This window comes from Malus sylvestris, chromosome 8 (genome assembly GCF_916048215.2).
Source record: "Malus sylvestris chromosome 8, drMalSylv7.2, whole genome shotgun sequence".
NCBI classification, from domain to species: Eukaryota; Viridiplantae; Streptophyta; class Magnoliopsida; order Rosales; family Rosaceae; genus Malus; species Malus sylvestris.
Window position 1 is genome coordinate 4,131,104 of NC_062267.1, and position 13,318 is coordinate 4,144,421.

General features: G+C 39.9%; 1 protein-coding gene and 1 pseudogene across 2 annotated transcripts; both read right to left on the reverse strand.

Annotated features, from left to right (window-relative positions):
* Positions 1-126: 126 nt before the first annotated feature.
* Positions 127-2,090, reverse strand: LOC126633413 (L-type lectin-domain containing receptor kinase IX.1-like; annotated as a pseudogene).
* Positions 2,091-5,545: 3,455 nt separating this feature from the next.
* Positions 5,546-12,944, reverse strand: LOC126632147 (protein RRC1-like). 2 transcript variants are annotated; one of them, XM_050302389.1, is made up of 18 exons: positions 12,733-12,944; positions 12,467-12,555; positions 12,220-12,355; positions 11,997-12,042; positions 10,810-10,870; positions 10,568-10,720; positions 9,853-9,972; positions 9,567-9,732; positions 9,189-9,298; positions 8,959-9,030; positions 8,649-8,870; positions 8,409-8,467; positions 8,202-8,286; positions 7,978-8,115; positions 7,598-7,822; positions 6,690-7,489; positions 6,436-6,602; positions 5,546-6,243 (listed from the first exon to the last, which is right to left on the reverse strand). In XM_050302389.1, the coding sequence occupies exons 2-18, from the start codon at positions 12,539-12,541 to the stop codon at positions 5,930-5,932; spliced, it is 2,949 nt and encodes a 982-aa protein (XP_050158346.1). In that variant the 5' UTR covers positions 12,542-12,555; positions 12,733-12,944; the 3' UTR covers positions 5,546-5,929. The 2 variants fall into 2 exon arrangements, with proteins under 2 accessions (XP_050158346.1, XP_050158345.1); XM_050302388.1 differs by having other exon boundaries at positions 10,792-10,870.
* Positions 12,945-13,318: the final 374 nt, after the last annotated feature.

Genomic DNA, 13,318 nt, shown 5'->3' on the forward strand with positions numbered 1-13,318 from the left:
TATGAATCTACTAGCTCGATCGGTTGTATGAATCATACAACCATAGCTTGAAAATACAACTACTTAGTGATTGTATATTGAAAAGAAAAGAAAGAACAAGGAAAACTATTATGGGTTGTGCCATAATCATATATGATGATGAGGAAGGTGATGATCAGATTCGTGCATGTCATGTGGAAGTTCCGGAAGTGGTGCTTCGAGCTGAAGAACCTTCATCACTTGTCCGGCTTTTAGCCTTCCCTTGCTGTTGGGATGAGTGCACCATAATCCGATAATCAACAAGCATTCCATTTCAATTTGATCGAACTTTCTTTCCAATCTCTCATCAGCTGCAAATAGAATATTTCTTGCAAGGTAGAGTTGCCAAGCCCAACTGACAAGTGGCCCATGAAGTTCCCCGTCCTGGTAAGTCCTCCGTCCACAAGCGATTTCCAATGCCACAACTCCGAAACTAAATATGTCACATTCTCTACTGGCCTGCCCTCCACTTGCATATTCTGGAGCAATGTAGCCAAAAGTCCCTACGGCTCCTCTTGTCTGAGTCCAGGAACATGGATCGAGGAGCTTAGCAATCCCAAAATCCCCGAGCTTAGTACCGAAGTCTTTGTCCAACAATACATTAGCTGATTTGATATCCCTATGAAGAACGCATTGCTCTGCATCTTCATGTAGATAATGAAGCGCTGAGGCCAAGCCTAAGGCTATCTTATACCGGAAATCCCAACGCAGGGTTGTTTTAGACCCAAACAGATGTGTGTCGAGGCTGCTGTTAGGCATGTATGCATAAACAAGTAAGCATTCGCCTTCTTCGTGACACCATCCAATGAACTGCACCAGGTTCCTGTGTATTAACCGGCTTATAATCTTGACTTCGTTGATGAAAATCTTCTCATAGTAATCGGATTTTGCAAAGATTCTCTTGACAGCAATAGTGCAGCCTAGTTCTTGTAACATTCCTTTGTAAACATGTCCTGATCCTCCTTGGCCTAGCCTTCCATTGCTGGCAAAGCCATTTGTGGCTGCATCCAATTCCTTGTAAGCAAATCGCTTAGGGAAAGCTCGTTTCTCGAGATCCTTATTTATGGAGGTGATGACATCCTTGGAGTAACTCTCAAGTCCATCGATCTTGCGCATTCGCTTTGTTACAACCAACCTACACAAACCCACACCAAGCATCAAAACTAACAAAGTAATACCAGCAGTTGCTGCTATAAACAATTTCTTCTTCCTTTCCGTATCCTTGGTTTTCTTACTGATCTCATTGGAATCCAAATGCGAATTGAATTCCCATGAACTAACATGTCGCTCAGGGCAAACTCCTGTGGCACCTGAAAAACCAATTATAACCCATTCGGGGAGAACCTCTCGTAAGTCAATACGGTGCGAAAGAGAAAAAGTACTGTCAATAACAGCAGGATTTGGGTTTTCCTTGTAGTCCAAAACACACTGAGGTACTTTGTGGTAGCATTGTAAGTTATCCATGCATTAGCCACCTTCAATTTGTTGCTGCTGAAATCCCAACTGGTGCTAACAATTGAGGAGATCTTATTCACATTGATCCCAACATGAGGCACGGTTGGATCCCACTCATTCGAGAAGGAATCAAACTCAACCATTACAATTTGGTTTTTCGATGGCACAAAATTTGTGCTGCTGTTGAACAATCCTAGATTACCACCAGCAGAGTTAGGTGGAATAGGAAAGCCAACTGGAGCAAGAAAAAAGGCAAATCCGTCACTCCATCTGCTATTATTTTGAGTGTCAATCATGAAAGTGAAATGAGTGGTGAAGTCTGTTAGCAACCCGCTAGCAGACTCCCATAAGTGCAAAGGTTGTGAATAAGTAAACCGTCCCACTCGGAACAATTGAGAGACTGTATTAAGTTCTACCATTCCTAAACCTAATGAAGGTCTGGCATCACCTTCATAGAGTATGTTTGTGTCAAGGTTGAACTGAGGTATAGCGAACGAAAGTGAAGGTTTGGAATTAGCTCGACGGGCACAGATAACAGGCAGAAAATTGATGAAAATGAAGAGACAGATATAGAAATTATTACACAATGTTACCTGCCTGCAACTTATAAGAGACATAGTGACCCTTTTATGCAGAAATGTACGTAAAATTCTGCAAAATGCGAAAAATCGAAGAAAGTCAAGCTTACACAGAAATTATTCTGAACTCTGAAGTCAAAGCTTCTTGCTATAAATGCTCATGAGTTGAGAACTATATGAGGACGACTAATGAAGAATCCGTCTCCTTTTTTCTTTAATATTTATTTGCATAAAAACGACATGCTGAATAGTACAGAGGAAATGATGCGTTTGGTACGTGGGACGGGACGGGACAAAACGGGACGAGGCGTTTCGTCCCGCGTTTGGTGCACCAAAAATGGGTGGAACGTGTTGTTCCACGGGACAGAAATTTGGTGTTTTTGCGTCCCGCCTCCCCCTGGAACGGGTTGTTCCACGTATGTGGAACACAAAAATTCCACTGTCTACCCTCCCTCTCTCTCCCGCAGCCTCCCTCTCCCGTAGCTTCGTTACCCTCCCTCTCTCCTGTAGCCTCCCCCTCCACCACAAACCCAGCAACCCAAATGCTTCATTACCCAAACGTAGCTTCGTTACCCAGCAACCCAGAAGAATTCGAGCTCGATTTCGGGCTTTCCAGGCTGAGTCGGAGACGAATCCGCCGAAATACCGGCGAAACAGACCGAAACGCACTTCCTTCTAGGGAAAAACTCGGCGTTTGCGCTGGCCGGAACAACGCGGCGTTTGCGCTGGCCGGAACAACGCGGCGTTTGCGAAGTGCAAGGAAATCATAGTTTGATGCAGCTCAGTCCACACTTGCCTCCCTTAGCCTTTTCATATCGTTGGTTTTAAATTGGGGAAAAATAATTTGATTTACCGGAATTGAAGAGAAAGATAATGAAATGAAGAGAAAGTATGGGTTTGATTTACTGGGTTTGATTTTTACTGGGAGATCTGAGCATGCGGGAGAGAGAGTCAAATGGAAGAAGAGAAAGCAGAGAAACGGGAGAGAGAGATAGTCAAATAAAAAGGGTAAGTTAGTCATTTAATCCAGTTTCATTCTGTTCCATCTTGTCAATACCAAACATGACATGAATCTTTGTTCCGTTCCGTCCTGTCCCGTCCCGTCCCGTCCCGTCCCGTCTCATCTTGTCTGCATACCAAACGCTACCAGGAACCAATATAACAGACATCAGAAAGGGTTAGCCGACCAGTGGATTTAACAGCTTGTGAATTGGCAGTACTAATTCTATAGGGTAGTGGTTATGGACGATGACGATGACAAACATGAATCATCAGTAGACCAAAATTTGAAAGATAGCAATCGTATACTAAAATTTGAAGGAGAGCAATAGGAATGGGCTAACATGAACGAAAATCCAAAATTTCAAATGCTATACTGATCAAAATCAAATATCGACCACAACTGTAGCAAGTTTTTGATAACACCTTGCTGATATCATATTTTTTTGGCGTCTCAAATATCATATTTTGATAACACACCTAGCTGATACCATATTTTTTTGGTGTCTCAAATATCTTATAAAACTCAATTCCAAACACCCAACCTAACACAGTTTCTAACTAAAAGTATCTAAATTTAACAAGGAATCTAAATTAGAAAAAAGGACACGTACATGAGAAAATATACTCTGTATTTATCTAAAATATGTACAATCATACAGTCAGTGTCCAACAATATTTCCCTCGTACCGTCAAAGTTTCCTATAAAAAAAAGTGCAATCAGGGTCCAACAACATAATAGAAAAGCTTAAAACAAATTAGCATATGTAATTGAAAGAGACTCACCTCACATGTATTGCTTTTCCATCCCAATTTTGAGAGAAATTTTGTCAAAAATACGGCTCGGTACACTAGATGTCATAATACAATTTTGTTGAATTTTTTTTTTTCAAGTTTCTAACTAATTATATTATTATATTTGTGTTTGGGCCCAAAATAATAGTTTGGGCCGAATATAGAATCATTCTCAGCCCGGAAGGCCTTGCGACAAGAATGCCATGGATCGTTCAGTACGTGGGCCTCCAAACCTAGGTCGGCTAGGTCATAACGCAAGAAGTCGAGTCCTAGTGCAATGAGGAGTCTCGGCAGGACTAATAACCCGGAAGCGAATCCGGCTCGGTTAAGGATTAGGTTCACAATCCTAGTGAAAATAGGACTGGTCGAGTTGGTGTTGATCAGGAGGAGAAGACCTAGTTCGAGTAGGGTTTTAACTCGGATTCAAAGAGATCCAGTGCTATAAATAGGGGAGGCTGTGCATCATTCAAGGCCCCCTACAATTCAACACAAAACTGCCCTGCGCAAGCTTTCTCAACAACTTTGAGATTTTGTTCTTTTCTTTTCTCGCTAACACATCTTCCGTTGGCATCAACAGCATTGTGGAAGCAACCGGTAATATCTTAAGTCGGCATAGATAGCTCTGTCATCGTAGAATCAGTCGGTCTCGCAATATCTTCCGTTGGCATCAACAACACTGCGGCGAGGACGGTTGGTTACCTATCCAAGTCTCGATAAAGAAGGATTTCCGGATCCTTATTGATTGAGGTCATCTCATTAGCCTCCTCGGCGAAGTGAGGTGTTACAGTATATCGAGCTCGACACATTGCACGCCGAGTTATTTTATGATTGGATATTCCCAAGTGGGGTTTAGAGTTCAGCATTCGGACGGCCGAACCACGTTCACCATTAAAACTTATATTCGCTTTGAGTATTTGTGCCCTTACACTTTGGTGTCGATTCGGCGTGAGTTTACTCTGATGAATAACATCACTGTGACTGAATCCGACGACGACGACTCGTGAACTTCGTAAGAATAGTAACATTGTCTTCAGGTTCGAGAACCCAAGAGGCCGAGAGGCGTTCCTTCCTCGGTCGCAATCGCAAGACGCAGGAGTCAGCCGCGCACCCAACGCAACATCAACAAATTTACTCGGCCTGCGCCCGCATTCACCTAAGGACGTAGTTAGCTTATAGATTACTCGGCCTGCGCGCCACGTAGGCTTGGCAGTTTCTAGGATCAACAATTTGATACAACCAAAGTCCAAATCTCGCAAACAAAAACTATGGATTTGAACTTGAACCTACTCCAATAAAACAAAATCGATAGTAAAGTAAGTTGCAACTGACCCTCTTAACTTGGTGATTGCCGTCCTTCTTTGTCTTAACATCGTCTCAGCATAATCCTTGCTACCTTCCGTCTAGTCGTGTTAAGCAAAAAACATAATTGTTTTCGCACATACACGTCATCTAATATATGATATTCAATTTGCGCTTTTTGATTTGAAAAGCTAATTTGCACACGTAAAACCTCTGCACTCGGAAAGCACCGAAAATTCAAGTCCCCAAGCCATAAACAAATCCGAGTCCGATAGCGGAATGACCATAAGCACCGAGAAATAGTGCATCAATAGGAAACCAAAACGAAGCTTTGAACTCGAAACTAAACAATCACATACATTTCAACTGTTGAGCTGCAATCGGACGCGGTAAATTTGAACTTCACAAAAACAAACGTAAGATTTTGATGGCTTCATTTGAGATATTAACCACCCCCTGCTGGTGGATTACCAAACCAGTACCAAAATGTGGCACTACAAAAAGCAATGAAGATGCGAAATCGTTACATAATTACCAACAAATATTGGTTAACAAGAAGTAAATTCCTGTAACAGGATGTAACTAATCACTAGAAAACACAGAACATGTTCTGCAACACTTGGAACCCAAAGAATTCTTCTTCCATATCAGACGCCTGCTTAACGCCATCTTGGCCGCGACATTGCTTCATCTAGAAACATTGCACCACGATTCCCAAAAGGACTCAAATTTTGGAAATTATCGATTAGATTCCCAACTCTTTTCAAGAGTTCTTCAGGATAGACTCATTTCATTCTTCTCCTCCTATCCCGGTCTCCTTCTCTGCTTCTATCTCTCTCATGGTCATCCCTGTCTCTACTTCCACTCTTCTCACGATCCAGGTCCCGGCCCCTCCCCCTATCAACTTCAAAATCACGGGGTCTGTCTCTGTTTCTATCCCGCTGCCTTTCCCGGTCTCTGTCTAAATCATTTTCCCTTTCCCGATCTCTGTTTGATGATCTTTGTAGTGGACTATCACCTTGGCTTCCACTGCGGTGCCGCTTTCTTGAAGCATCACGAGTATCGGCATCCCGTCTGTCCCTCTCTGAGGATGTTCTCTCTAAAGAATACAAAGGGGGGGAATTATGATACAAATCAAGCGTTATTAGAATTTAGAAAAGAAAAAAAGAGAAACAGTACTTCCAATAAATGTCACCATCTCAGCCCAACGTTGTACCCAAACTAATAACACCTGAAACAGTCTGAACGCATCTCAAGGCATACGAATTGAGTTATTAACTAAAGAACTTACTACTCCCGGAAGCATATTCACTGGAATCTGATAACCCATATTCTGATTCAAGCCGTTTCCGATACATTAAAACCTTCCTCTCAATTTCTTCAAGATTTTTTATTCCCCGCTCCTCAAGAGATTCACGATATTCTATCAAAGCGACTTCCAAACGTCTCAACTTTTGCCTGCAGTAAAACAGTCAAGCAAAATATAAGTACAATTTCGTAAGGTTCCTAAAAGCTTTCTTGTTAAACAAATGAAAATAAACACACCTCTGCTCCTCACTAATTCCACTGTCAGGTTGTGCTTGAATGCTTGCATCAGTTGCGACCTCCATCTCATCAGCTTTACTGGGACCATCACCAGCATTTTCACTTCCGGAAGATGAGTAGCTTAACCCGAGACCCCGAGCCTGCTTTTGTTCGTCATCACTATCATCATCCTCTCGCGCCCATTTAGAAGCTGGTAGAATAGGGTCACTCTTCTCTTTCTTTGTAAACGCATTTAGTTCAGGATGCGGGATGGGAAAGGTCTGGGCCAAGGGTAGGGAACCCTTCCCTTGAGACTGTAACTCATCCTCTACATTACGATTCCATCCAGACATTTCCACTGGGTCTGGTTCAATATTCCTTTCTCTGCGGCTACTTGAATTTCTAGCTGAACTTGAATGCTTCTGAGCAAATTTCAAGTCATCATCTAATTCGTAGCCCCTTTGTTTTTCTGCTTCTTCAAGACTAAGCAAACGTGCAACCATTGTTTCTCGACCACCAACAAGAGACAATCCATTATGTCTGCAGCGTCTTTCCAACTCAGCTAGGGGAAGACTCATTAACTCCCTCATAGCTGCTCCTTTGCCCATTGCCAAAGCAGCATCTTGATTGGTTTTACTAGCATCACTTGTATCTTCGGAAGTGGTCTTTTTGTCTATTTCAGGTGCTTCACCACATATGGAGTGAAAGGGGACCACATGAGAGTTCCCAGACCGAAGAAAAGTAGCCCGTAATCCATTCACGTAAGCGTCTGAAAAAAGAAACCAGTCCGACCATACTTGCAATACTTTCAGAACTCTTTCCTGCAGATTTTCAAGTAAAGTTCAACAAATGATAGAAAAAGAAAAAAAGAAAAAATATATATATACATATATATTTACTACAGCAGGATGAAACTACCATTATCATACCTTAAGGGCCTCAGCAGTGATCCTTCCTGTTATGCTACGATACAAATCATTAAAGCTCTCCATTATGTCTGGTAATGAAGCTTCAAATTTGGTGCGGTATGCAGATGCATTCTTTACCGGAGCACTGCTATTGTGAAGCACATCAGAGACAAGCATGAGTCTTGCTACTTTGGTTGGGATAGGGGTCTCCTTAAGAGTCAAAGATTCTGTAAGAACTTCAACTATCTGCAACACAAAACAGTCTAAGAAATGTGTACACGCAGAACTAGTCTTTCTTTCTTCCTTTTCTTTTCTTTTGATACTCCCCACTGGTTAATATATCTCTGGTAATATCATACAGTTGAATAAGAAACCAATAAGTGACTATTCTCGGCATTTACCTCCCCAGCTGCATCAGCATTGTCCAATGCAAACCCCATAGCATCCTTTATCTGACTCCTCTCTAATGTTAATGCACGTAACATATCTTCAAATTCATCCCTCTGTGAATCAGAAAGTGTTCTTTCTGGCTCTACACGCTGCAATATTAATAGAAAGAAAGTTGCACAATGAGAAAACATACAAAGTAAATTCATCCGGCAAGTGCACGTGACAAGACACTTACCCTGCTTCTTCCTGCAGCATATGTTGTACCGGCCTCTTTCTCATGTTCTGGGCTTTTTACTGTTGGCAGAGGTGGTGGAATCCATCTAGAGAAAAAAATAGATATACAGACGGATCAGTATTATGGTCCAATGCACCAACTTACTGCTAACACCTATGGTTTCAAAATAACTGAGTCGCAGAAAGAGGTAAAGTAGGTTTGATTCACCTTCCACTACCAGTAATCATAATGAAAGGTTCTGTTCGCCACCTTTGTAGAGTATCACCCTGCATTCACGACATTAATGTAAATATTCAGTCCCATAGGTTACAGATATTTTATACGAAGAAGCTTCAAGAAGCAAAAGCTAAGATCACTCAGCAACCCAATGACAGACAAGCTTAAGTCTTTTTACAGAACTGCCTAGGAATCTAATGCGTGTGCATACACATAAAACAAAGGATATACCTGAGCAAATGAATAGAGTCTCCAAACATAGTAGGTGTGCTCTTTTGAGCCAAGTTCAAACAAGAAGTTGAAAAGAGGATTCCCTCTACCTCTCTCCATAATAGCTTGTTCAAAGGCACATCCACCATCCAGAACATACAAAGCCATTGTATCAATCACATGGCGGAGGTGATCATCCTCTGGTGGAACAACGGTTATATCAGGAACATTTGGAGTAAGAACCTATTCACCAAAAACACATCCAAAGATTGGCAAGATTGCAATATTGGACAAATAAAAATGGTGACTAGCAAAGAACTAGGTAGCTTACCAGTTCAGAATTCTGACTAGGAACAGAAGTGACAGGCGGGCCTGATGGACCAGACAAGATTACAGTGGAACCCTGTCAACAAAAAAGAATGTTAGCTTCAATAATCCATCTGAAGTTTTAAGTAATGCTGAATATGTCAAATCCTTATTGCACAAATAATTAGCCAGAAAACTTCAAATTTTAGGAGAAATAAACAACAGGAAAAAAATTACGATGAAAATGAAACAAACCTCACTCCTGATGGCCATATGTCCTGGAGGGGGAGCAGGTAGAGCTTGTGATGGTAGAGCAACAGACTTGCCCCACCCAATCTTCAACTCATACTCATAAACCACCACTCCTACACAACAAACTTTTTTGTTAATTACTTTCCTATCCTTCATTCCTCAGTACATAAAAGTTTATAGGACGAGGAAATAATATCGACTAGCAATTTGTTGAACAAAGTCAATTTTATGAGATTAGTAGAAACTTTATAAACTAAGCACCATGAGATCCAAATAGGGAGATAACTTTATCTTCACAGAGAGAACTCAGATACGTATTCAAAACATCTACCATGATTAAGCCTCAGGCCCTCAATTGTATGGTAACTGAAAATAACCAACCTTGCATTTCATCTTTCGCCGCCTGTCCATCAGCTCTGTTCATGAAAGCTACAAAGCCACAATTTCTTTGGCGCCTTCGCTCCTCTTCTGTCCTAGGCCACATTATTTTCACACTAGCAATAGGCCCAAATCTTCCAAAAGTTCGCAAAAGAAAATTTTCATCAACCTAGCCATATGAGAAACATATAATAACTTAGAGTGGCAAGTTCTTTGCATCATGCGCAAAAGAGTACTAAGTCAAAACAAACAGTCTGGAAAAAAAAAAGGAAGAAGAAGAAGACCAAACCTTTGGCGAAAGATTTCCAACGTATAGATTAGTAGTTTGTGGATCACCATCATCAAATGATCCAAGAAGCTTTCCACTTGGATCAAATTCATCAGGAAGTTCATCAAAGCGACTGGATGGCTGACAAGGTATGGCTAATGAATATATGTTTTTATAAAGAAACAAGAAAACACATGATGCCAACATAAAAGATCTGTATGACATAGAGATAACATAAAGATCTGGTTTGGTATTGCTATGCTTTGAAAAAAAACTGCTTCTGTTGTGTTGCGAGAATAAGCGCATGTTTGCTGTTTAACGTTTTCAGCTTTTTTTCACCCAAAACTATGAAAATAAGCTGTTTTTAAGTGTTTACCAAACACCTTTTTGAGCTTAGCCTTTTTTTATACCCACTTTTTATAAAAGCACCTCAGTAGCAAACCAGTACGTAATGAAACACAAAACAGAAATTTTCATAGGAACCAACTAAATAATAACAGTAAACAAAAATAAAACGTAATTCAACAATGCCAAAGTTTATTTGCATGTATTCATTAAATCAAAAACCTATTAATATAACCAGGCTCAAATGCTACAACAACAAGAAAAACATGCATTGAGAACTGGAAAAGTCATTTAACAAACTCATAACAAACCCATGCTAAAGTGAAGATATACCATCCAACTCACCATTCCTAGAAAATTGAAAACCAGAATCAATTAGGGAAATACGTACTGTAGAATTCTCAATCTGCCGCCCATCATGCCAATTTTCACGGTCTTGATTTCGCCTCTCCCTCATCTCCTGCTCACGCTTCAACTCTTCCATAAAATGATCTATGTTTCGAGACTTTCCTTTTTCTTTCTCCCTCGGTCTCTCCTCCTCCCTCTGCAATGTGTAGGAAGAATATTTAGAGTCGATACACAATTCAATTTGATACAATAAACAAAAGCTATTACCTCTATCAGGGTACTGACCTTCTTCTCGGATTCTTTCCCTTTGGATGCCAAAGGTGGTGGTAAGAAAGATGGAACATACCTGCAGAAGATAAATTAATAGCAAATGTGCTTGTTATCGAAGCTCTTTTCCAGGAAAATGATTATTAAAATACATAGAAAGAAGTATTCCAACTACTCAACCATAGCTTATTCCTAACCAAGCCCCTTTGACAGCTACCTTAGAGGGCCTGTTTGATTCCTCCATTCTCAAATACTTTTACGTTAAAATGACAAAAGTAAACTACAGTGCGGAAACATGTTGCCAAATGAGTTTTGAGACGTTTCTTTAGAAAGTAAGCTTACACCAAAAACAAAAAAAATCAACGATCTACATCAGCTTTAGTTCAGAAATTATAAAAATACACCATTGAAAACAACAACGGGCTACTGTTTCTCACAGCTTCTATAGAAAAGAAAAGTATATAAAAGCTCATACAAACCGGGCCAAAACTTCTGATGTTTCTAAGAGATAATGCAGTAACTACAGGTGAGCACTAGCTTTTCTCACTTAAAACGAAGTATAAACGGTTTTGAAGCCTAACTTCTGGTTTTGCTATTGATTTGGACAACATTACACTGCAGCTCATGAAAGAAGCTATGTGACTACTGAATATGTCGCCAAACAGGTTCAAATAACATTGAGAACAGAAAGAACACTGTAGATTTACACGGTAAAAATTCCCGCTGGACAGAACAGCCATCTGACTCTGACACCAATACAGAGTGCAGAGCAACAGAACTGACAATGTCTTATATCAACCTAGCATTTATATGAGTTTCAATCAAAGTACAGAACTTCAACCATATGACACCACCCCCTAATTTAATATAATATGCATAAGAAAATGTATATGTAGATATTATACAAACTAGAAGTATACACTTACTTAAAACATTCAAGAAACCCAGAGATTGGCAACACATTCGATGAATAATTGCAAGATCACAATACATTTTACCAAAAGAAGAGTAAAACAGTAGGGTTGATTTATCTGAAATTGATTATTGAAAATCATAATTTTCCACTTTTCTATTTTGAACACTTACAACTTCAAAAAATACAAAATCCATCAGAGGATGTTAAACCATCACCATAAAAAATTGTCCTAGTTATGATGCCTTATCAAAGAGTATTGCAGCATGGCTAATCAAAAGCATTTCTTTACCTACTCCCCTTCTTTGGAACAGATACCCCATCTTTGGACTTTTCACCTGCGATCCGCGAATGAATAAAAAGGTCCATACTTTTATTAATGTGTTCCGATAATAATAGAAAGCTATTTTACTCATCCATATTGTGAAATGGCATAATATTAAAACAAAGCACTGAGAACTGTAACTATCAGAACTTGAACAAAAAGCAGTCAATAGTTCTTCCGCTATACTAACCTTCGGAATCCGGCTTCACCTTCTCATTGGGATTGATTGTTCCTCCACGAACAAAGGCTTTCGACCCCGGTGCGTTATCCCCTTGAAATGACTCCACAAACTCCGCATACAAGCGAGCTGTTTCATCCTCCGCTCTCTGAAACGAAAATCGAAAAGAATAAAACAGTACTTTGTCAGTTAACCTCACTTCCAGAGGAGCCAAGCCAACAAGCCCAATGAAGTTAATAATCAATGGCGGCAGCGGCACCTTTTTCTTTGCCTCTTCCTCCTCCCTGTGCTTCTGGAACGGAGTCTTCTTCCGCGTAATCGAGAACGAACTCATTTTTGCATCAGCTTCTGCAAATCAGTCCGACAAAATGCATCAAAAATTCAACACTTTAACGTCAATTCACAAATTATCAAAAACATGAACCCAAATTTGCATACAAAATAAAACTCCAAACCATGCAGAGATTACCAAATTCATAATCCCTAATTTATTTAGCTCAATCGTCAGAAATCAAATCTGCTTACCGAGAGAGTATGGGAAGGTTGAAGCTTTAATTCCTGCAAAGCCCTAACCCCACTGGTCCGATTGCGAATCCGCCCCCTCTCTTCTGCAAAACTGAAAACCGCGAAGGACGACGACTGTGAAACGTAGGTGGTGTGGATCAGAAATTCAGAAAGAGGCTCCGCAAAAGCCCTAGTCGTAAATGCTGAAATTATTTTGCCTTTTGGAGATAAATATAATTTGGGTCTTAATATTATAAGATTTTTGGAATATATATTCCAACCAAAAATGAAAATATAATTTACAACTCATATTTGATGACGAAATTACAAATTATATTAATCCAAAATTAAAATATAACTTGCAAATCATAGTTGGACATCTTTCACCATAATAAAATGAAACGCCACTAAAATAATCAAGGTCTTGAGACGTTTTATATTTTAATTTTTTAATTTTTTTTACCATTATTAAGGAGACGAGGAGAGTTCAAAATCATATAATTTAGGAGATGAGTAATTTTGAATTCAGAACGTATACATATAAACTCAACATCTTATTCACTAGAATATTAGATTAATCAATATCTTATTCACTAGAATATTGAAC